This window comes from Aptenodytes patagonicus, chromosome 7, assembly GCF_965638725.1.
Source record: "Aptenodytes patagonicus chromosome 7, bAptPat1.pri.cur, whole genome shotgun sequence".
NCBI lineage: Eukaryota > Metazoa > Chordata > Aves > Sphenisciformes > Spheniscidae > Aptenodytes > Aptenodytes patagonicus.
In genome coordinates, this window is record NC_134955.1 from 33832792 (window position 1) to 33855875 (window position 23084).

The following is a 23084-nucleotide window of genomic DNA, read 5'->3' on the forward strand; positions in this document are numbered from 1 at the left end:
CTCCCTGACATAGAAAAAAACAAATTACTATGGGAAAATGTGAAGTAACTGCCTGCTGCTGTGAATCACTGCTCTTGCCTCAAGCCACCTAATGGAAGCTGAAGAAAGCGGAAAGTTAGGTGATAGAATTAACCTCCTATACCACATCTCCCACCCAGGAAAATATACCCACTGCAAGAGTCATCTGTATACTTGCATCACCACATTAGCAGATTAAGATCTATAGTCTTCCTAAGCAACCTTAGCCTTCAGTACATCACCTTTGTGTTCTCACTGGAATCCATGAGACACTCTGTAAACACTTCTATCATTTTTAAGAGCACTAGTGTTTACGGAGTCAACCATCCAGGCCTTGTACAAAATCTAGTCTTTTTTGTAAGTCTACAGCTTGAACATCAAGGGTTCCCAGACTTTGAGTCAGCCTGATAGAGTAAGAGGATGATAATTTTGCATGTATAGCTCTGCCCTGGGAGGAGGCAGCCTTTGTCCAGTGTCAAGTGGTTCCTTCACTTACCATCGTCTGGTTATGGGTGAGCCATTACAGAGCATAGCTGAAGCTAGAGGCAACTTCGAGCACAGATAGCCAGGACAATGAGTGAATTCTTAGCATGTCCTGTTCAATGTAGCAAAGTCTACCTTTAGTGAGTCTGTCAAACCAACGGGAAGGGAGAAAGAGCTTTCCTAGGCTTGATCACTCCTGAGGGACTTAGGTCTCTTATACACCTTTCTGTGGCTTTAGTAACTCTGGTCAGATGCAACAAAGACCTGCCAGGTCAACTGAAGCTCCCTGTATCTGTGCAGTTCCCGAATCTTAAAGATGCAATTTTACAACTTTGACATTTCTATGTATTATCCCCTGGCTTGGGGGTGTTGTTTTAAGCATTAAAAAAAAGACAACAAAAACTGTGTTTGCACTATATAGGGATCTTACACAAAAATACATGTCCCTTCCAGTATTGTAGGGGTGGAGCAAATTGTTGCCTTAATCACAATCCTTCCCTACATCAAGTAAAACAGTTTCAGCAAGTCATAATTAATATAATAGCCTATGCAACTTTTATGCCGAGACATATATTGCCAATAGAAATGCAGAAAGTTAGCAGTCATGCCAAAAAAATGTGAAATTCTTATAATCCAGCCAAATCAAGATAGTATCTTGCCAAGCAGCTGAAATGGAAATGCACCAGTGCAGATAGACTTCCCTGCCAGGTTTTCACAACCTTTTCCAGTTCTATGCATGGAGATCCCACAGCTGTTTAAAAAGTTGGTTTTTTTCGTAACCGAATTACCAAAAGCAAGTTCTCACTCTTCATTGCCTTCATTTTAAGAAACAGCAACAATGTGCTCCCTTCAGATACAACAACCACAAACAGTTGGATACAGACCAAAGTATGGAAAAGTTTTGCTTAAAAAGACGAAAATGTGCTTAAGTGCTTAACGTGAAAGGGCTCTGTATGGCTTAAGGAGCTCTTAACTGCAAAGACTGACTTGCACTGTCACTGCAGTGATTCTTCCCTTCCTATATCAACTATTCTGTATGCCGTACAGACACAGGCAGTGTTTACTGCAACACTGCATTCCAGGCATCATCCAGATAGGACAAGGAGCCTGCGCCTTCTGGAAGGCATTAGTTTCCCCCCTCTCCCCCCCCCCGCCAGCTCCCTCCTCACATCTCCCTCGCAGGTGCGTCAACATGAAAAAAAGCCACTCAAGCCCGGAGGACTTTGTGGTCCAATGTAGTCAGTGCATTTGTATGGCAGCACAATTCTTTGCGCTGCGAGAAAGCCTATCCCACGCACAGACAGCTGGAAGTAACTCTGACCCCCGTGACACAATTCAAAGCCTCCTCTGTTTGGCTTTTTGATTCCTGATTGACACATTCACTGCCAGGCAGAGATAAATGCTGCTGGGAGGACAATGTTGATCCGCTCCAACTATTCTTGTGAAGGACTTTTTCAGAATAATAAACAAAAAACATTGGTGTCCTTAAGTGTCTGAATAGAACTGGAGATAGACAGAGAGGGGACCGGAGTGCTTTACAGAGGCTGGCAAGTCGATTGAAGAGTTAATTGTCTGGGTGTACAATGAGTTTATTCTGACCACAAACAAAGAGCTCTCTCTTCCTGGGCCTGGTCCTTCAAAAGCAAATGTGTCAAAAGGGGTCTGGAGCAGCACTCTGTATTAATAGCAATGCTCTAGTCTCTGGGATTCGGCAGCTTTAAAACTGTTGAATCCCAAGAGTCAGATAGGATCTCTCTAAAATCTAAAGTCGTCATTTACTGCTTAAGTTCTCAAGGTACTTCTACAGTAATTAGCCAAAACAAACCTGCCCTCTAACTTCTCATTCTCTGTAGCTTTCAGCAAACGGCTCCTTTTGAAAAATAAAGGCACAGCAAGATATTACCCTTCAGACACAATGCTGTAGACCCGTTCCCCAAAATGAGATCCAGTTTTATATTATTTCAATTATGTATCGTTTAACAAGAGTTAGTTTAAATAAAACAAGTGGCCCTGAATGTCTCATACTTGCAAAGATACAGAATCCCAGTCCACATCTGGACCTGCATTTCGGAGCTTGCACTATAATAGGTCAAACCAACACAACGTCCAAACACACTCCCTGCCTCTGGGAAAGTTCAGATCCAGATTCAGATTTGAACTTTGCAGGTTGAACCAAGCCCTATAGCAATTACCACTTAAGTACCTGACTCACTTCTATAGGTTATGCAAACCTTTCTGGGGAGAAAAAAAAAAAAAATCATCTTCCTAGTACTGCTGCATGGAGGACAATGCAGTCGAAAACTAAGCCATTACACTTTACCACTTTGATGGCAAAACTCTTACGGATTTTGGTGCCAATGCAGAGACAGACATACATGTTATTCTAGGAACAAGCAGCAGCCATGAAGGCTCAGAGAATCAAGCTGAGCTGGTTGTGAGCTTTCTAGTGATGTAAATTTGCTTCAGTACTTGTGAAAAGTTGTTGTTTTAACCCACTCATAGAAATGTAGCATTCCAAATAATATTTTTCCTCAGGTATATGGGCATGCTTCCAAGCAGAAGACAAAGCAACCTTAAAATAAAGTCAGCATTAAGAGCACTCACCTAATTCAAACTTGAGACCCACCCTTTGCTCTCCCCTTTCTCAAGCTAAGATCCCAACTGTAGCGCTATCAACTAATTTGGGAGGACAGCAGGGAGCCACAAGTTTGCGATCTCTCTTTTGTTCTAGTGAGTAATAAATGAAGGGTCCAAAACCTTGAGATCTGTGAAATAAGACTTCTTAGTTTTCAGCCAGTTTCTCTCCAAATTGTGAACAGTAAACCGCAGTCTTCACCAATTTTGCAGGCTTGGAGTTCTGGACAAGAAGCAGCCGTATCTCTCAAGTAGCCTGAATACAGAGGTAATTCAGAACAAGGAACCTGCACACAGTCCTGCTTTTTTGAACTTAACTAGAATTTTCAGTTCATTTTTGGGGCAAAGTCCAACACCAAGATCTTCTTTTCTATTAAAGCAATTTGTCCACAGGAGATGGGCAGAGAAGCAGATGATCAGATTTCAGTTTGGTTAATAGAGCATTTCTAAGGTCAAAGGCAAGGAAGCCTGGATGAAGACCCGTCATTGTGCATAGGTTTATCTTATGCAGTTTTACAGTTTGACTCCACAGCCAAATTCCTACCCAAAAGGCAAAACAGGTCTCTTCAAAGATTTGGAAGTATTGCAAAAATAAATGCCCAAGGCCAGATTTGAGCCTTATCTGCTAAAAAGGAGAAGCAGGTAATAAAGGTCAGGGTAGTTTGAGACCATCTCCAGTTTACAGTTGCACAAAAAGCTTTGTTTTGATCAATGTGGAACTACTCTCAAGCTGTGAAGGCATTGTCCCCCGTCCCCGCACCATCTTCAGAGACTTGTTATTCCCACCCTCCCCCAACACTCCCCTCAGCAGTTTCATTTGTGAAGCTAGACAGAAATCACGTGGTGTCGTATGACTTAAATACACCCTGTTGTCATCAGCCCTGACCTACAGAACCAAGCTTTAACTCCTTCAGTTATGTCCCTTCCCCAAAGAGAATGGCATCTAGCTTGGCAGTGGTTTTAGTTGTCTTGATTTAAGTCAAAACCTTAAAATTCATTCCCAGAGTGGCTCAAATTGCCAGGAGAAGGGGGGGGGGGGGCGGGGGGGAAACTTAAAAGAACCTGCTTATCCATTCAAAGGCTCTTGAGAGAGCTGCTAAGATGGAAGTCTATTTTTGTTAATCTACCATTTCCACTGTATCAGATTTGACCATTTCTCCCTTTGAGCCAAGATCCTCCCTTCCCTCATAGGCAAAGTGTCATAATTCTTTGGAAGAAGGCAGTACTTCCCTGGTATTGCTGCATCTTTTCTATCTTGCTGCTGCTCTTGCCACCCTGCTGAGATAATAATCAAAAAAGTAATTTCTTAATGACTGTATAAACTATGCAATACTTTCATCTTGAAAAAGAGCATATTCCCAGTCCCATAGTGTCAAAATTCATCCTCCTTTGTGTTTTTCATATACCTCGTGAAATCAGCTAGGCAGCAGCAGGGACAACACTAAAATCCCTCTTTGGCCTAGAGTCCATTGGCCCCACTGTACAGCTTGCCTAGAAACGCTATGTATAAATGCCATACATTTACATGTAAACCTGTTCATTTCACAGCAGATAATTTCAGAACATAGCATTTTGCAGCACACAAGCTGCAAGCCCATCCTCACCAGCCACGTGAGTGTGGTTAAAAAACGCTAGTTCAACTACTTGTTGAGGAATGAGAAGTGGAGCAAAGCTCAGAGCCCCAACTCAGTTTCTGGCTCTGCTTTGGTCATCTGGTAAGTTTTCAGACAGGATCACAGCCTGCCTGTCATAGCAGACTAAGGTTTCACAGCTTCTAGCAATGTTCTGTGCAGCTAAAGACGAGCATCTGCGACCACCACTGAGCGTGGCTATTTTCCTTACATACCAGCAGCAATTTCAATGGCATAAAAAGGTCAGCTACAACAACACACAGGAAGGCTATCAGAATACCTTCAAACCTAAAGAACTCATATAGGCTACATAAAGAGGCTCCCTATGGAAGTAAAGAATATTCTTCATCCAGCTGTGTACTTAGCTGTCCTTCAAAAGTCTAATGTCATCCCCCTACTGATACACATACCCAAGGAGAAATGGAGGGATAGCTAAAAGAACCAAGAGGACTGGATGGCTTTTGGGACTGGTCATAACACATAGCATCAAAAACTACCTGTTAGCAAAAATCACGGCTACCTGACACTTGCTGAAGAATCATGACATAGTTCCTAATGGGCAATGGCAGCTGGCTGTGGGGATGGCACTCAGTTTCAAAACTGAGTCTCCAAGGCTCATTTTGACCAGCAGATACCTTCACGGGTCAACTGGTGTAGAAAAGCCTTGCTGTAGTAAATGCAACCCAGCAATTATATGGCTGTAAATCCAGCACTTCCCTTTTTCTCTAGGGAAAAGGACCAAGGTAATGAAGAGGAGAGGAAGAATAGGAATAACCTTATTCTTCAGGGAGATAAACAATTGAAAGGAAATAAAACAGCTGTAACATAATGACTAAAGAAGAATTAGGCCTTGCATCTGTGTAACGTAAGTTGTATCCAAGTGCATATCAATATAGGCTACAACCAAATTATTTGGAAAAGGTCACGCCAATCCATAGAAGGGATGTTAGGCCATCTTGTCTCAAGAAGGAGCACTGTCCATAGTAATAAAGGGAGAAAAGGGAGGTGAGTCAGAAGAGGCAGTGTGGTACATGGCTGCTCCAGACAGTCCTGGCACTAAGCTTCACAGGGAAAGTGGAGAGGATGGGCAGAACAGAAAAACAAAGCAGCAATATTATGAAGGGCTGGGTAAGTCACAGTCCCCCTTCAGCAAGAGTTGGAGTACACGCTATTAAGAATGTTTGTTGTGTTTTTTTTCCGGAGCAGAAACACCTCCAAAGTGTCAGCGTTATTTACACTGTGGAGTGAGTGATGAGAGCAAGGAATCAGCAATAGCCAGCATTGAGAAAGTTTAAAAATAGATTGAAGGAGGGGAAGAGAACGAAGAGAGGCTTACTTTTTTTATAGCTTCCTACTTGGTAGGAGAATACATTTTTATCTTACCTTGTAAGCACTAGAAGTATAATAGATACTGCAGGATTTTAAACTACAGTATCTTAATTTTGAACCATCTTCCATTTGGCTCACTGCCTTTGAAATAAAACAGGGAGCAAAAAAGTTTCCGCACAAAGAAATATTTCACTTAAGACACCATATCTCATAGCAAGATTTTAGCACTTGACATTGCCCCAAACTTGGAGAGAAGTTTGCAGAAAGCTCTATAGCACTGTCAACAGCTGCCTGATCACAGTTGGCAAAAGCAACAACCACCACACGATTGTTTAGTTTAGCCTCTCTGGTTTGATTCTACCTACAATAGATCAGATCTTCTTTCAGGAGCCTCTACTTTGATGTGAAGTATTCTCTGTTCCCCCCCAAAACACACACCCCCTCCCTGACTACCTCTCCCAAAAGGCTGCTCAGAGTCCAGAATCAGCTTCACCTTGCCACTTCTAGGCTGCGTAAGAGGCCAGATACCTGCAGCTGTGGAAAAGGAAGCACATCTGAAAAGCCGGCAAGGACATTGTGGTTCTGATCTTAGACTGCTTTGCTGAACAAGTCAAAAAATTAACAATTATTATGCAAGCCTCATATGAATAATGATCAGGTCCCTAGCTTTGGGAATGTTTTAGAAGCTACCTGAAATATATGGTGGCCTGGGGCAAGGGGCATGAAGGGTGTGACTGGAATCTCTCAGTCTCTTCCCTCTCTCCCCAACATCACACACATTCCCTTTCACTCCTCTCCTTCCAGCTCTGGTCTCTTCAAGGTAAAGACTCTGTAAATTCCCCCACATCTTCAAGGAATATGGCCTAAAAGTGGGGGGTGGAGACAGCAGCAAATTTCCCAGATCAATGGCCATTTGAAATTCAGACATATGGCTGAAGCCCTACAGCTGCATGTGTTAATTACCACACACATCCCCTGTAAAGCAGTCTGTTAAACACAAAAAGAAAACAGAAGAGAAAAAAGCTGTTCCAAGGGATTAAGTAAATAGTCTAAATTTTTGACCCTGCTCCCCCAGACACATGCCCATGTATAAGAACACAAGCTCCCTTCCTTTCTCCCAACACCTGCATGCTGAGGAAGCACAACACCCCTTCTATCTCTAGCCATGTGCATTGAACCTATCTCAAAGTGTACTTTCCCCCTTCCAGCTCCCCCTTCCCAGCCTCTTCTCTCACCAGCCCCTCTCCCTTTCTCCTTTAGAGGACTAATTCCTGGCTGACAACCAGGCTAGTCTTGGGCTTACAATACGTCTTTTCATTCCCTCGTAGGCAAAGAGAATGGGTATCTCGCTGCTACGTCTGTATTGCATGTGTGCAAATGAGGGAAAGGGGAAAGAACCTAACTATATTTTTTTCACTACTTGTTTCTGCAGGTTTTTTCCCCCCAGGATCATTAAGAGTAGAGGTTCAGAGCTTTAGTGAGTGAGCACAACTCTGCTCTCTAACTCTGCTGCCCCAGCTAGTTCACCCCAGGATCTGAATTTAGTCCAAAGGAGTTTTTCTATTCGATTATGAAACTGAAGAAACTCTTTTTCTATATGAGGGAAGGAATGGGGAAGAATGGAGGGAGGCAGATAGGCAGGGTAATTGAGTACTGCTGGAAGGACCTCCAAAGGATCTAATGTGCTTCAGAAGGAAATCTGTATGTACAGAACAAAGCATGTCTCAAAAGTGTACACAGGGTACAAGTGACACATTCTCAAAATTAAAATATTTTTATTTTAAGAGGAGGAAGGTCATTCCTCAAAGTTACAGACTGCCAGACATCTACAGATTGACTGTTCAAAAGCCCAAGACAACTGATCTTAAGAACCATCATCATTTAACAGTGTATTTGTGAGCAACTGAACAGTCGAGATGAAACCTGTCAAGTCCTTACACTTGAGAATTGCTTTGCTGCAGCACCTGAAGGTCCCATCACAATCTGAGCACCAAGCTGAGCACAGTGGCATATAATAAAAGACAGACACAACCCAGAGAAATTGAGTCTGTCAGGAAGACTTCTCCCATCCCTTGCCTTTATCAAAGCATTTTACAATACATCTCTCTTACTGTCAACATAAAACAAAAACCCACACGAGCACACGGAGGGAAGCTATTATTCCAGCTAAATCTGTTCTAAAGAAGCTTTAATTCCCATAGGTGCCATCTCAGGCACTTGAACAAACATTGTGGTTGCCTCTCCCGCTTCCCCCTACCTTATTTACAAGCACACATGCTCTGCATACATTCAAGATTTCCCATCACAATTTCATAGTTTCTCTCTCTCATAGAGAAACCTTGACAGAGCTCATGGGGCAAAGGAGTTGAAAGGAAAGTACTTCCAGTCCCTCAACTGAACCGCTGCACACACGACAACATACGTTTCCTGGTGCATTACATTGGTTTGAAAGAAAACAACACTGACGTTCAGATGTCTAGATTCTTCTGCAGGATGCGAATACTCAAACAAAATAGAGTCATGTTAGGCTGGTACAAGAAAACAACTTCTAGTTTCACTTATCTACAAACCCAGCAATTTCTCCAATTTATCCTCAGGTTTATTTTTAAGAGACAGGTATAGAAGACAGGAAGTCTAGAACTATTAATTTTAAAGTTATAATGATGCAGTTTTAAAGGATCTGGAGAAATACATAGCGTAATAGTATAACATCTTGGCATGCTGATCCAGACACTCAAAGAGCATGGGAAGAATTTTTTTAACAACTCTTTAAAAAAAGAAAAGGTGTTGAGGCCACATAGCTACAAAGTATTTAAACAACAAAAACAACCCACAGACCCCAGAACTATTCCATTTCTCTGCAAGCTGTAATTGGTCAGACACTAGAAATCCGTGTATAGCACATAAACAGTTAATAATACCTTAACAGATGTTGCTTAATCAATTGTTAGCCTGCTTATTAGATCTACTCACCAGGCTGCTCAATACCATGACTTAATCATTTAAAACCCTTTACAGCTGTCCTTAAGACATTACAGACATGAGTAGTCTGTAGATTGCTATAACAACACTTGTAAACTACAATTTTATTAAGTCATATTATATAGACTAACCTACCGATTAGAACTGTTGCTTTATAGATGAAAGCAGAATTCTTGCATTATATCAAACAAAATATACTTTAAAACAGAATTTACCTTCTGCTTAAACTTGCCAATGAAACTTTCTTCAGCCTCAAATTTGATACATATGTTCTGAGGCCCACAAAAAAAAAATGTCTTTATGAAAACTAAACAATTTCAGACAAGTCAGTGATGTGGGGACCCAAAAGGATTGTTTTTAATTCTACTGTTTATGTAGCAAATTTGAGGTTGAATTTTTCTTCTAGACCTTAATATTTCAAAAATCTGTTTGATTTATGAGATATATCTAAGCGTTTCTTAGAACATTGCTCTGCTCTGGAAAAGTGATCCAGTATACACAGTATTGTAAAATTACATTCCTCTGTTCTCACAAAAATTGATCACAACTCCCAGTTAAAAGCTGGGTTCTCTATCTTATAAAGTCTGTAATATTGGCAAACTACGATCTGCCATACCTGTGAAATTCACTTGCTTTCTACAGTTACATTTAACTGGAATTTAATAAACAATTTCAAAGATTATGTACAGTATAGGGATAGCAATAGGAACCAGACAGAATTCTGAATATCTACAAACTGACAAACCTACTATTAAAATAATGGCATTTTTTACAGAACTATTTTTATAATAGAGAAGCAAACTTCCATTCCACCACTAAGTTTGCTTGGAAATATAAATGAGCTAACCAAAATTTTATGTGCTACAAGTTCCATCTACAGAATTTTTTATTCACAGCCCACTCAGGCCTTTGCAGGACAGTGTTTTTGTTGCACTAATCTCTCGCGGTTACTTCTCAGTCACCTGAGTTTTTTATCCCAGTTTCATGAAAAGCAGCACACATTCATGTTTCTCCCAGAGATGATTTCCTGCCCCCTGTTAAATTTTATCAGGGTAGACTGAGAAGCTGTCACCATCAGCACATGGTAGGACAAATCAAGCTTTTGCACAACCAGAGGACTTGGAGCATTCATGTAGCACACACACAGCAAATCGGCTGCTTTCAGGAAGCAGACTTATTATATATGCATAGCACAGTGACTTTCCACATACCTACACTACACATGCACCTCTGTCCAGAAGCATCAAATTGTATGCAAACACTTTGTGTGCATGTGTATATTTTACACAGAAAAGACCTGGCGGAAACATGTCAGCCCTGGTCTAGGAATATTATGTGACAAAGTTAAACAGTTCAGAAAGCAATTTTTGCACAAAAATGCTCCTTCAGACTTATAAACTAGTATATTATTTATTTAAAAATAAATATGTAACATAAGGGATCCAGAAGAATTGTTTGGGTAGCACTGCAGACTTAGTACTTGCTACTGTTCTGCAAGAAATTCATCATAAGATGGTGTTCACCAGCTAGAACCATCACTTGACTTCATACTGCCCCAGTAAACTTGTATTTCTTTCACCTTATATGATGAAGGCCATATAATATTTCTCTATCTTTCCTGTATCCTTTAAAGCTTCTAAAGACATCACAAAGTATTTTCTCAGTATTTATGAGGTTGGAGAGGCAGGAATAATTGGGCACTTGAAGTTTGGTTTGTCTAATAGCACAGCTCTGTTTCAGATTTGATCAGTACCCAGTTGAATCGAGAAAGAACTGGAGAAGGTAAAGACCAAAAGTCCCAGTCTCAGGTTTTGGTCACATTTCAACTTGATGTTTTTGTCAAGATATTACCTGTCTTGATATTACCAAGATATTACCAGGGAGCATGCTCCCCTCCCTGCGAGCAGACAGCAGGTGAGTTAGTGCCAGCTGCACCTGACTTCTTACCACCAGCAGACAAAGCTTCCAGGTCTCCAGGTACAAACAGTTCCATTTATTTACATCAGCACAAGCCGTCCTCCACTTGGGTTTGCCTGAGGAGAGCATTCACCCTTTACTGCTCAGTCTAATTACTGACTCAGACTAATGGCTCATTACTGATTCAAATTGCTCAGTCTACTGGCTGCACAACTAGGCCATTAACATTTTCTAGAGGTAAGACTGTTGGAAACCAGCAGAAAGAGAGCCACAGAATGGGCCAACTTGCCCACAATTGCAGCAGAGAATTTCCCTGCAATGAAGCCTGCCTTTAAGCCCATTTCTCACAGTTAAACCCACAAAAAGGAACCCAATTCTAGATGTTTAATTGACAGGAATTTTAAGTTGTTCATCTTAGATTCCTCAAATTGCTTCAGTGTTTTCTTGTAGGCTGCAAACTCATTGGGCAAAGCTTTTCACAACTCCATACAAGAGTCACGACTACATGTAAGATAGCAAGTGTAAAATGAGCTGAACCCAGGCTTTGCCTTCTGTGGGGCCATTATAGCTTACATTTCACCAATATCACTGTACCTGCCCCAGGTTCATGGAATTGCAGATGCTATTGTCAGCTTTTGCAATAGAGAAGCAAAGCAAGTCAAAAGAGGCCTGGAACTTTATGCACTGCAAGAGACTTTATGAGAAGAAAAAAAAAAAAAAAGGGAGTTCATACCACTCAAGACTCTTCATGACTGACACTGACAGTTTATCCAGCCCATATTTACCCTGTACTTGCATCATCTTTTAATCCCAGATCATAGAACCAAGCCTCCTTTCCCATTTCCTTCATTCAGTTGATTCAAAAAATGGTATCAACACCTCTCACACAGTGTCCAGAACAGTTAACAACGACTAACGAACCAGTATCCCCACTTAGATTCCCCCCCCCCCCCCCCCTTCACTCATTTCCACTCTCTCCACTTTTAATTCACTCAGTTTCCAGTTTTAAGAAGGAAGATGAAGTGACTTCATGGAGATATACGACACGGCTGCTTTTTACATCCCTCTGCCTCCTGACCAGCCTACTTTTTAAAACCTGCTTGGTGACTGTGAAAGACACTACTCATGGCTGCAATATGCCAAACATGTAGCTTTGAGCTCCTAAAGCCCCAGCATTCCTCAGATAAAGAAACAAGTTTTGTGTTTTCTTGTTCTGTTTCAAACGTGTGGCACAAATTTCCCTTTGCCTGGGAAGGAATGTTCTGCATTCTTTAGGCAGGGAAGAAATCCAGTCATGTTGGCTCCAAGGACGCCTTTCACTGCTTCTTAAAACATTAACAACCTCCCAGTGGGAGAGAGGGGGGAGATCCAGCCCTCTAGGGGACAGCGTGCATCTTCCAAGTCTCTCATGCCTTTCAAACTAAACAGTAACTGGAGTAAATTAGTGCAAGAAGCTCCTTACAAAAAAGGATTTTACAAGGAACAAGCTGGAATAAGGAACAGACAGCAACAGAAATCTACAGGTTCCCACCCAAGAATAACTGCATTCCCTGACAAAGGTCCTGGAAACTTGTTCTTCACTTGCAGGCTGAATTCAGCATAGAAAGAACAGTGGTAAATGTCTGAGCTGTGAAGTCCACACACCAAGCATGTCCTGGAGAACCTGGGTTTCCACTCCACTTCATACAAACATGCCTCCATCTCCCCAGGCCCAGGTCTGCTCTGCCTTCTGGCAACAGAGTACTTCTCAGACACAGAACAAATCAATACATTCTATTTTAAAGTTTTAAGTTTGGTGCCAATTTAATTTGATTTAAATTACCTTACAGGGCAAATTGTATGAGTTACTGGCATTGCATCATACAGCAATAGCAGCAATGTAAGCATGAGCAACCAGAGTATGGGATTTAAAAATAAAAAGGATTTCTTGCAGAAAGCTCCGCAGAGCCATTTCTGGAACTACATGCCAAGCCACGTGACCATAAAGCCATTTCATTTTCTTTTCATCAGTAGTGAGAGAGCCTGTGAGTGGAATTGCGTATTACCTCACATCTTCTGGTGACTCCATACCTATTGACCCCCAGAAATCAGGGCTAAACAGGACGGAAAAGAGGCCAAAACATTTGGAGAAAAGTTATTACCGATAACCAGCCCTTTTCTCCTTCCAAAATTAATTTGTCTCTTCTAAAGGAGAGCTAATATGCTAGTAAAGTCTTCTGTTTCATTTATTACCCAACAGCTTAAGCCTACCCATCTGCACTGTTTCTAAGGCAAAGCAGCCTCCATCCAAAAAACTATTTTGCCCTGAAGACTTGAAAGGCACCAGCATCACACAAAAGTTTATTAGCTCCATATTTTACATTCCTGTATGAATGGGACAAAAGAAATCACTTTTGAGAGTCTCAGCTATTCCTTTTCCTCCTGAGAGCGCCTATTTTGTGCCAGATAATGCTCTTTGACTCAGAGGCCCTCATCCAGGGATGGAGAGAGGAGTCTGCTGTGCAGTGGGAAAAGTCAAAAAGCTCCCAAGTCAGTTGCCCAAAGTGATGTCAGAAGTTTCCAAGATGTGCCCCTACAACAGAAAGGTCATCACTGACCCAGTTCCTGCTGGACCCCTCCTCATCCTGCCCTTTTTATCTTCTTGCAAAGAGCAATCTTTGCAGAAAGAGTCTGAACACTCAGCTAGAATGGATGGCTATATGCACGCTGGCTAGCCACCAGTCTTCAGAGAAGCCAGACCTCCAGTGACCACCTTGCTTCAAGGAAGCCAGGCTGTTCTTGGTTTCAACTTCCTTACAACAGGTCCCAATACTGGAATGTTGAATCAAGGTAATTCAAGTCAAGAAAAAACACTGATAAGAAAGCCAAATCCATTTTTAGATTAGGCATTCATCACTAGCCAAAAAAGTAATGCTAAGTCCATCAAATTTTAAACCAAGTTATTTCAGCTTCTAAAAGCCCTCTTGATTTTAAAAGACCTATTTAATAATTGCTCATAAGGAATTTTCTAACATGATGCAGAAAGGCCAAAATGTCTTGTGCAGGGGCTTCCAACAGATATGAACAGATTCAGAATTGGAGGGGACAGAAAGTTTACATAATTGCTCAAAGCATGCTGGCCCAAAGGAAAACATTTTCCTTTTCTTGACAGCTACTGCATAGGATGTTTCTGCAGCCACGTGACCAAATGTACCATTCTTGAAACAGGATGCCACAGGCAGCACCAAGGAGAATCAATTTATATTACAAATTTTAGATTGATTCATTCCATTAACAGTTCTCTTTTTCTGCATGTTTCAACCTCTGAGTTAATAAAGGGAGTAAAGTGGGAAAAACAAGTTCAGATGTTTTCTTCTTTTGCTCCTGTGTCTGATGAAATCCAATGTCAGCTGCTTCCAATTCTAGAAGAACACAGCAGGACTACTCAGGTAGGAAGCCTACAAACAGCCCCCGCTCGAAAATAATGCAGATTTCAAGAGCTAGTGGATTTGCTCATACTTCAGGCTAGACTAGCAATGATTGCATTAACAGGATGATAACAATGCTTTCAGGTGCCAATTACACATTAACACATAATTACAGGTTTACAGAGACATATCCTTATCTAACATAAGAAGCAGGCTTCAGCATTCAGTCTTAACTAAGTAGTTTTCCTTGCATCTTTCTTCTCCCTACCTTCCTAAGCTACTATACACAACCAATAGACTGGAGAGCAGATATGCTCAAAATGTGTCACTGCTCTGAACATAGCAATCTATGATTCCTGTTAAGTGTTTTCAGGACTGGATTGACAGTCCCAGCATGGAAGATGTTCTTCAAATTAAAGTGTTGGCATCAAGGTAGGCATTTTCCTGCATTTTGAAGCATCAGGAATAATTGGTTTAGAGGATTAGCAGTAAAAATCCTGCTTCAGATATCAAAACAGGAACTTCTCCCAGGAAACAGCCTTCATCCTCACCAGCAGGAGTGAGGATGCATTCAGCACTGTTTTCCTGTAGTAAGGAGACAAACTCAAAAAAGTTGACTCTGAATGGGAGGTAGAGGGGAAAAGGGTTGAAAATCAGCGTGTGGAGAGGGCCTAAAGACAAACTTGACTGCTCATCAATGTATACTTCAGTGGTCACCCCTCCCAAGACTATTTCAATGAATGCAAATCAGAAGACACAGAGAAGGGCTACGAATACACACAGGAGCAGAACAACGACACATCTAGTGCCTTGCTGAAGAAAGGCAAGGACTGGAGAAAGGAGCATAAAGAAGGAGGACCCAATGCCTAATGCACAAAAGAGCGATGTTTCCAAGCACAGCTAGGGTTTAATCCAGCGCTGCTCCAGCCGGCCAGAGGGTTTTAGGCTCTGTTAAAAAAAGCACCTTTCAATGCATATAAAGCCACAACCACGACATTGGCACTCTTGACTCCCAGTGTACTAGTCATATTGATAGCCTTCCTAATCTCTAGGGATTTTACTGAGAAATGCTCAGTAGTCAACTTCAAGGTGAACAAGCAGAGGTTATTCTGTGCCAGCCGCCCCTTTGGGAACCTCTGCTTTCATGTACTACATCTTGGCTGATGAGCACAGAGCAGAGTGCGCCATTTTCTACTCCACAGGGTGGTGCACCAACAGACTGTCATCTTATTCTTCCTACTAAAGGGGAAGGTCTAAAGGCACATAAGCTTCCTGCACACCGAGACGGTTAGGAACCCAGGTTCTGAGTTATCTCAAGGGACTTGGCTGGGCAGCTGCTATTACAGAACAAGTTGCTGAAGCACAGGACTCCACTCACCTTTCCTTCCCGAATTACCCTGGCTTGATGGTTTATCAGTTACAGAACCTAAAGGGGAGGAAAAAGAAAGAAGAGACATCTATTTAGATGCTGCATGATCACACAAAACATGTAATGTCACATTAATACAGTCAATATCTCAACCCACAAAGTGGCTGTTTTGCTTGCCAACAGCTCAGTTTAGGATTCATCAGAAAGCCTGTGGCTTCAACCAACTGGGATAGCATAAGGAAGTTTTATGCATGAAGATATTAAATCAGGGTGAGAGTAAACAAGAAATCTTTAGTAGCTGGGTCCAGTGATTTGAAAGAGCTCAGAGCAGTGTGCTAGTAAGAAACCTGAAATAAATCCAAGGGCAAGAAGGAAAGATCAATAAGAGTCACTTCTTTCGTTTGCAAATGTCAGGAAGAACAAATCAAAAACAGGTGGGGAGAGTGTGCAGGGAATGCAAGGGGCAGTATTCTAAAGGAAAGGGATTAAGTGGGACAATTTGCATAAAATGGATTTCAACCAACCCCTGAACATCCCCAGCTGTTTGAAAAGGGACACTGAATAAGATACAGCATGTACTTGAATAGAACACAACTTGGGTTTTTTAATATAACTTAGGTCTTCACATAATATATATGATTCTACACTTGTTTCTGCAGTTTGCTTTAGTGCTTCATCACCCAGTTTTCCACTAAAACTTGAACTGATAATAAAAGCTTTTTGAACAAATCCATTACCAAAGCGTATAAAATTATGACAAGCTTTTTTTTTTTTTTTTTTAATAGCTTTATTCCCAGGAAATTCATTCTTCCGTGCACCATTACTAAACAGTTCCAGTGATTACTGATCCTTCAGGAAACATGGATCAAAAGTCAGCTGCAAAGCAGGCAGCTCTGACAGGCCCAAGAGTCTGGTCAAGACAAACTCTAAATGTAAACTCTATTGCCCAGGCATTTTCAGTTGCAGACCAGTTCATCACAGATCTGCTACTGAATTACAAGTAGGAAGCACATACCCAATGTTAGTCATCATAGGCCTAACATCTGTGTGTCCTACAATACACCATGAATTTACTTTCCTGGTAACACAATTTTATAAACAGCTCAAGACTAAATGAACAGATCAGCAAAACTCTAAAACATGCCCTACCATAACCATATACTGGGAATGGTGGAAGTCATATTCTAAGGTTTAAGCCAAATTACTGTAGCATTTCACCTTACACAAAAACGGGATATTAATCTTATTTTCCTTTCCATGTACCTGTGAAACACCAAGCATCCCCTCAAGCTACATTGACTCACTGGTTCCCAGACAGTTCTCCCACTCAACTCAAACCCTCATGCAAGTCACTACATTTGCTTATTACCACAAAACACCCTACAGCCAAGAGGACACTAAATAAAGTGAGAAGGATTAAAAAACCCAAAAGTTTGACTGCTGTTGTGTTCGCATCTAAAGGGCAAACACTGCAGGGCCATATGAAAATCTAGAGCCCAACCTCATCCCATTTGAGCTGTGGGCTGCCATATTGAATGGTGGGGAGGAAAAAACAAACATCCATCACCACTCTGTTTTAAGTACAGAAAATGATGGATTTGGACCCAGTAAAACATAGGGCAACAGAGCAGTGTCAGGCTGAGAGCCCAGAAGCACGTTGCTTAATAAACCCACGAGTAACGGCCTGGCTCTGGACCTCCCTCTTGTGAGCTTGGTGCAAGCCCAGTGCTGTCCAGCCCCATGACACAAACATGGGGATCCTGGAAACGAGCAACATGATCAGAAGACCCAAATCCATTACAGCAGCAGGACCCCAGATTTGGGGGTTAGTAGTCAACAACTACCAGTTTCTCACAGAACCACCTTATCAAACTTTGAACTGAAGTCACTCTGCAGGCAAAATGACTCCATGGCCCACTCAATACAGCCCGAGAACCACTTCTTTAAAATACAGCTCATGAAAAAAAAGTTATCCTATCTGTTACAGGAACCTCTGGGTTTGGTGTACACAGCAACACTGCGACTCTTGCCCTGGCTACCACAGCTGTTATCTTAGCCGTTTTTCTCAGTGAGCCTTGCAAGAGTGTCTGTACCCTAACTGTGGGGTGGACATGCCACAGTCCAAGCTCCCTTGCAGCTTCCAAATACCAGCAAGCACACAGGGAGATACAAGCACAACTGCAGTACTAAATCGGGTAAACTGGTCAAGTCACCTGAAAAGATTAAGCACTCTGAACAGGATGCGTTCTCCCCAAACCCCTTCAGTTATCAGATTAGTATTTGTTGAAGCCACTCCCACAGTACCTGAACATACAGGAGTTTTGTTCTGTACAGAAGAGCCGCTAATAGGCTTGCCATCAGGTGTCACACACCAGCAGTATCCAGTGTAGGTATGGCACTGCACCTGTTTGATAAAACAAAGAGCAGGCATTTCATTTCTCACTCTATCACCCACCACTTTCATTATAATCCAGCATCTTAGTAGAAGTCTCAACCCAGACGCATGAAACACATGCTTCAGAGTGAGGAGGTCACACAGAAGAGTATCTTTGATATTGTTATCTTTTCTTTCTCCCCTCACCTCCATCCCCAAAGAAAGGTTATTTCTGCTACTCCAACTCCTTTAGCTGCAATTCAGGAGGCAAAAGAAGTTACAAGTAGTCAGCTGAGAACACTTCAGTTTGGGGATGCAGCAGTTGTGTCTCAGCTCATTCCACCTTCTGCTAAATCCCATTTACTATTTATCATTAAATAGTTGTCCCACTGCATCCCAGCTGGTATGAGGAAAGGCCATCCTGGCCCAGTTCCACAGCCACTGCTTGAGAACAGCGTTCTGTGGGCATTTCGAGAGTATTTTGTTCAGTAAACATGGCTGGAAAAATGCAACACTGACTTGTTATGTTAACAAACCCTCTCCAGATAGGTTTAAGCTCTCTCCTGTTACTATGTCAACCTAGGCAGCAGGAGCAAGATCCAACATGCTTGCTCTTCATGTATTGACAAGGACTTAAGAACATTTGATGAAGGCTCTAACGAGCCAAAAGGTACACAGCACAAGATTCATCTTGCTAACTTTAAAGCTCTACATCTGAACTGAACATCTAGAGTTGCCCAGTTCCGCCCTTCACCACAGAAGGACACCAGAATAACTAGTTCAGATGTGGATCTCTAAAGTGAGAATAGATAAATCCTGATCTAGCAGACTGGTCTTAGTAGGATCTACACAGGTATTAGTTCAGTGGCACTATAGTTTCACCCAGCTTAATAAATCTAATTACAGCCTTTGCCTCAGCTTTCAGAGAGTGACCAAGCATTTGGATGAAATTCAGGATGCCTTTTGACTTCCCTTGAGACAAGTAAATGATCATTATACAGGCATCTGTGTAAATACTAACAGTTTCCAAAATTCTTTCTAGGATTCTAGCCACACTTTCACTTGTGGTTGAGTGTGCACATCAATACTTCCAGCACCTTGAAATGGTACAGAAATGTCTACATTACTATAAGCTGGAGATGGCTGCTTCAATACATTTCTGAAAAAAGCCATGAAATGAGATCACTTCAGAAACTTCCTTTTTATTTGACTTTAAATTTAATTCTGTCCATTCTCTCTTTTTTCCCAAGCACGTTCATTGAAGCCGATTTCCCATTCCAGTCCTCTCCACACAGAAGAGTGATGGGGTGTTTGTGCCATTCCCTTCATTAGGGATCCTCCAGAGCTAGAACAGTCATTCCCCCTTGCTGACAGCTGGCTCTGATTCCCTAAGGTAGCAGTTTGTTCAGAGACTTAATGACAGGCTTTTTAAAAGGCTTTGAGCATCACATAAAACATGATCTAAGAGCAATTATAACACGGTACCACGTGTTTATCTTGGGTTTTACTAAAGTGCAAAGCAACCATTTTGCCTCAAGCAAATTCACTTTTAGCAGCCAAAATCAACAATAATCTCATGTACCCATGTTACTAAAGTCACTGTCACTGCTATCTGCACACTTTCATTTTTATTCTCTCAATATATCACAAAATTGATTGCAAATTACTCAAAAGCACTATGAATATAATTAACAATCATCAAGTTGCAAAATATTTCTTATTGCTCAATCTAATCAATTGCACATTCAAAACAAGTGTGATGGAACTGCTTGGGTTTCTGTGTTTAGTGTTTATCTTTGCTGATCACACACACATTATTGCATTCCCAACAGCACAAGAAGCTGTCTTTACATCTGAACATTAATTGTAAAAATCTTATCCAGAGATGAAGCCAAATTCCAGGATAGGATCTTGAATTCATAGGGCAAGACCATTCCATGTTACATTACAGAAAAAATCCAGTGTACCCAGCATTTAAAAAATTCAAGTGTTAGTGACTTGATAGTCCTTCAGCCAAGCCTTCAGAAAATAACAAAGTACATGGCAGAGGAGTCCAAAACATGTATTGACATAAATTTAGGAAAGACGCATTAACTAAGAGCATGTTATGCAACTCATCTCAAAGGAGAGCTACCAATTACATACACTCATTTATGCAAGCAAAGCACATTACATCCATAAAAGCAAAGTAATTTTGTAAATAACTAAGCTAATGAATGATGGCCTTCCTTGGACTGGTATCCCATGACCCCTTCTTCCCCCGCTGTCATTAAAAGAAATAAGTCTCAGATTGACAGCACTCTCACAACAACCACATGTTCTATTGCAGCACCAAAGGACTTCCCTACTACAGATAATAGCAGCAATGAAATCATAGCCCTTATCCTAAAGGCCAGACAACTCCCCATGAAGAATGGACACTTCAGAAACCTCAAAAGTCACTGCAGTTGGCTTTCCTGAACATCTTCATGTCAAGAGATCCTACCTCTCACCATGATACCTGACCAGGTCTCAGCATATTTAGGTGTCATAACAATAGTGGCCTACAGCCTACAGTTTGCAGCTTAAAGGCTGGGGAAAAAAAAAACTGATATACTTTCCATCAAGTTACATAGCACTGGTATGGCATTGAAAAAAATGTAAAGGCAATAGCTGATCCAGTACCATTTCTAAACACTGTGTGTAAACACAAACTCTGTAAAAGGAGTCAACTATCCCAGAGCACCTATAGTAAAGGACCTTGAGAATTCGGGGTTTTACTTTAAATTTTTCCAATGAGTTTCCAATGATCTTAGGTTTGAGTTTGTTTCTAAATCCCATTTAAATCTTCTACCTGAAATTCAACCTCATTCTAATCCTACTCCCATAGTAGCAAGATTTTTAAAGACTGTTATAATCAGAAGAGTAACTGCATGAAAGTGACACCTGTTTACTGCACAGATCTGATCTTCAGTTATTGAGTTAATTTGGGCTCTATCAAAATACATGTTAGAAAAAGTATGTTCAACTTTTTTTGGCTCTCAGTCTTCTAAAGCTAAGCTCTGTGTCAGAGAAAATACATTATCAACTTTATATACAAAATAAACTTGACTGCTAACCAAGCTGCAGCTACAGAATACTCATTACTGCTGGAAAGGCACACGACAGAGTTTGACATATCAAATTAACATACACCTGTCCAACAGCTGAGCATTTTAAGTTACATAATAGGGAAACAGATAAATAAAACCTGCAAATCATTTGAGGTCTTCCAACAGATTCCCCACCAACAGCTACACTTTCCAAAAAAAAAAAAAAATATCAAACTGCAGTTTAAAGCCCTGCAAGCACTTGAATCCCTGATCTTGCAGGACACTGTTCCTATTTTTCAGGGGTGAGATATGCCATCTCAACTGTGCCTCAACTGAAGGATAAAAAGCACGAGGGACAAACCCAACAAGAATTGCTCTGCCACCACCGCCCAAATTAAGAGTGTAGCAGCAGCTCCTCTATTCTCCCCTGCCATTACGATGCGTGAAATCAAACAGCAGCTAACATACTAGCCACCGGCCACATGAATAAACACCTGCTCTCATCAAGTTCATTACAATATGAAAACATTAAAATTACAGTCACTGGCAGACTCCTCTGCCTCTTAATTTCCTGAGGGAAAAAGCCGCCACTGTTTGGGTTTCTGCAGTATCTCACTAGCAATGCCAGAATCAGATTCCCAAGCAGTCCAAAGCTTCTCAACAAGCAAGCAGCAGCATCTCTTTACAGCCATTTGACAAAGGAGGATCAAGGGGTTATTTCCAAAACATAAACTGTAAATGGGAGAGAAATTGCATGCACATGTATGAGGGAGAGAACAGGGGCAAAGCAGTAATGCTGTGACGGCTGAAACCAGTCACTACGGAGTTATAGAAAGCAGAAGTTTGCTTTAAGAGGCTGGAGAGCACCTTGGACAAGCACTGGGCCGAGCACAGGAACAGCAACACTCAGACTAGCCTTTCACTGCTGTTCAGGTGAAGAGTTTGGTAACCGATTCCTATCCCATCACAGGCAAGACAAACATTTCCTGTCTCCTTCCATAATGGAGGGCAGAGAGGAGAAGGGAAGAAAAACATTCCTTCTGCATTCAAAGCAATACTTCTATGAGAGAAGAAAAAACACATCCAGTTTTTGAACGGCTCTGCTGAGGGTGAGGGCAGGCAGCAGAGCTACTGCCTGCACTCACAGCATGAGGCAAGACTCCAAACCCTGGCTGCACCCAGGTGCTCCTTGTAAGCACTGTAAAAACAGCTAAATAAATGGTTCCAAGCCAGTAAGTCATCTGGTCTAGCCCAGAGCGCAGAAGCCACAGTGTCACACAGCAATTCTTTAATCAAGCCTTTCCTTTGTTCAAGCCATTGAGGCTCATCTAGAAAGTCCTCTGAACCCACCTAAGTGGCACACAATCAGCACACTGGCCTGATGGCTATTTATCCTAACTCTAAGTGGTGATGCCTCGGTTCTGGTTTAAATGTCTTGTTGTACTGCTTAGACCCTGGATCCTGTCATACCTTCTGCTAGATTAAGAGTCAGCTGTCTATTGTCAGAAGCCTGCCTTGCCTTTACAGACAATTTTAGGGAGCTATGAATCAGTCTGCATCTTAAGTTCGAGCTTCTTTGGGACTGCAACACCTTAAATCATTTTTGTCACTTTTTCTGTTCCCTGCTCACATTTAATTCTTCCCAAATGATGTTGTGCAGACAAATATTCCCACCAGGGCTTTATGCAGCAACCACCTCCCTCAAGTCTATGCACCATTCAAGAAATGCTTGCTCCACAGGAATTTCACTATTCATATAACCAGGGAAAGAAGTGGTTTGTGGCAAAAGAATCTTAGCTATGGTCAAGGGCATTCCCAACACACACTCTGGCACAGATAGCATTTTTAGCTTAGGAGAGGGATCCCCAA

General features: G+C 41.6%; 1 protein-coding gene across 3 annotated transcripts in view; it reads right to left on the minus strand.

Annotated features, from left to right (window-relative positions):
• SMOC1 (SPARC related modular calcium binding 1) overlaps window positions 1-23084 on the minus strand; it is a 142704-nt gene that overhangs the window by 53991 nt on the left and 65629 nt on the right. For all 3 annotated transcript variants that reach the window (XM_076344788.1, XM_076344787.1, XM_076344789.1), the window contains 2 exons: window positions 18075-18174; window positions 15780-15827 (listed from right to left, as the gene is read on the minus strand). In XM_076344788.1, coding sequence (XP_076200903.1) covers window positions 15780-15827; window positions 18075-18174 — 148 coding nt within the window. The remainder of the gene's footprint in view (window positions 1-15779; window positions 15828-18074; window positions 18175-23084) is intronic.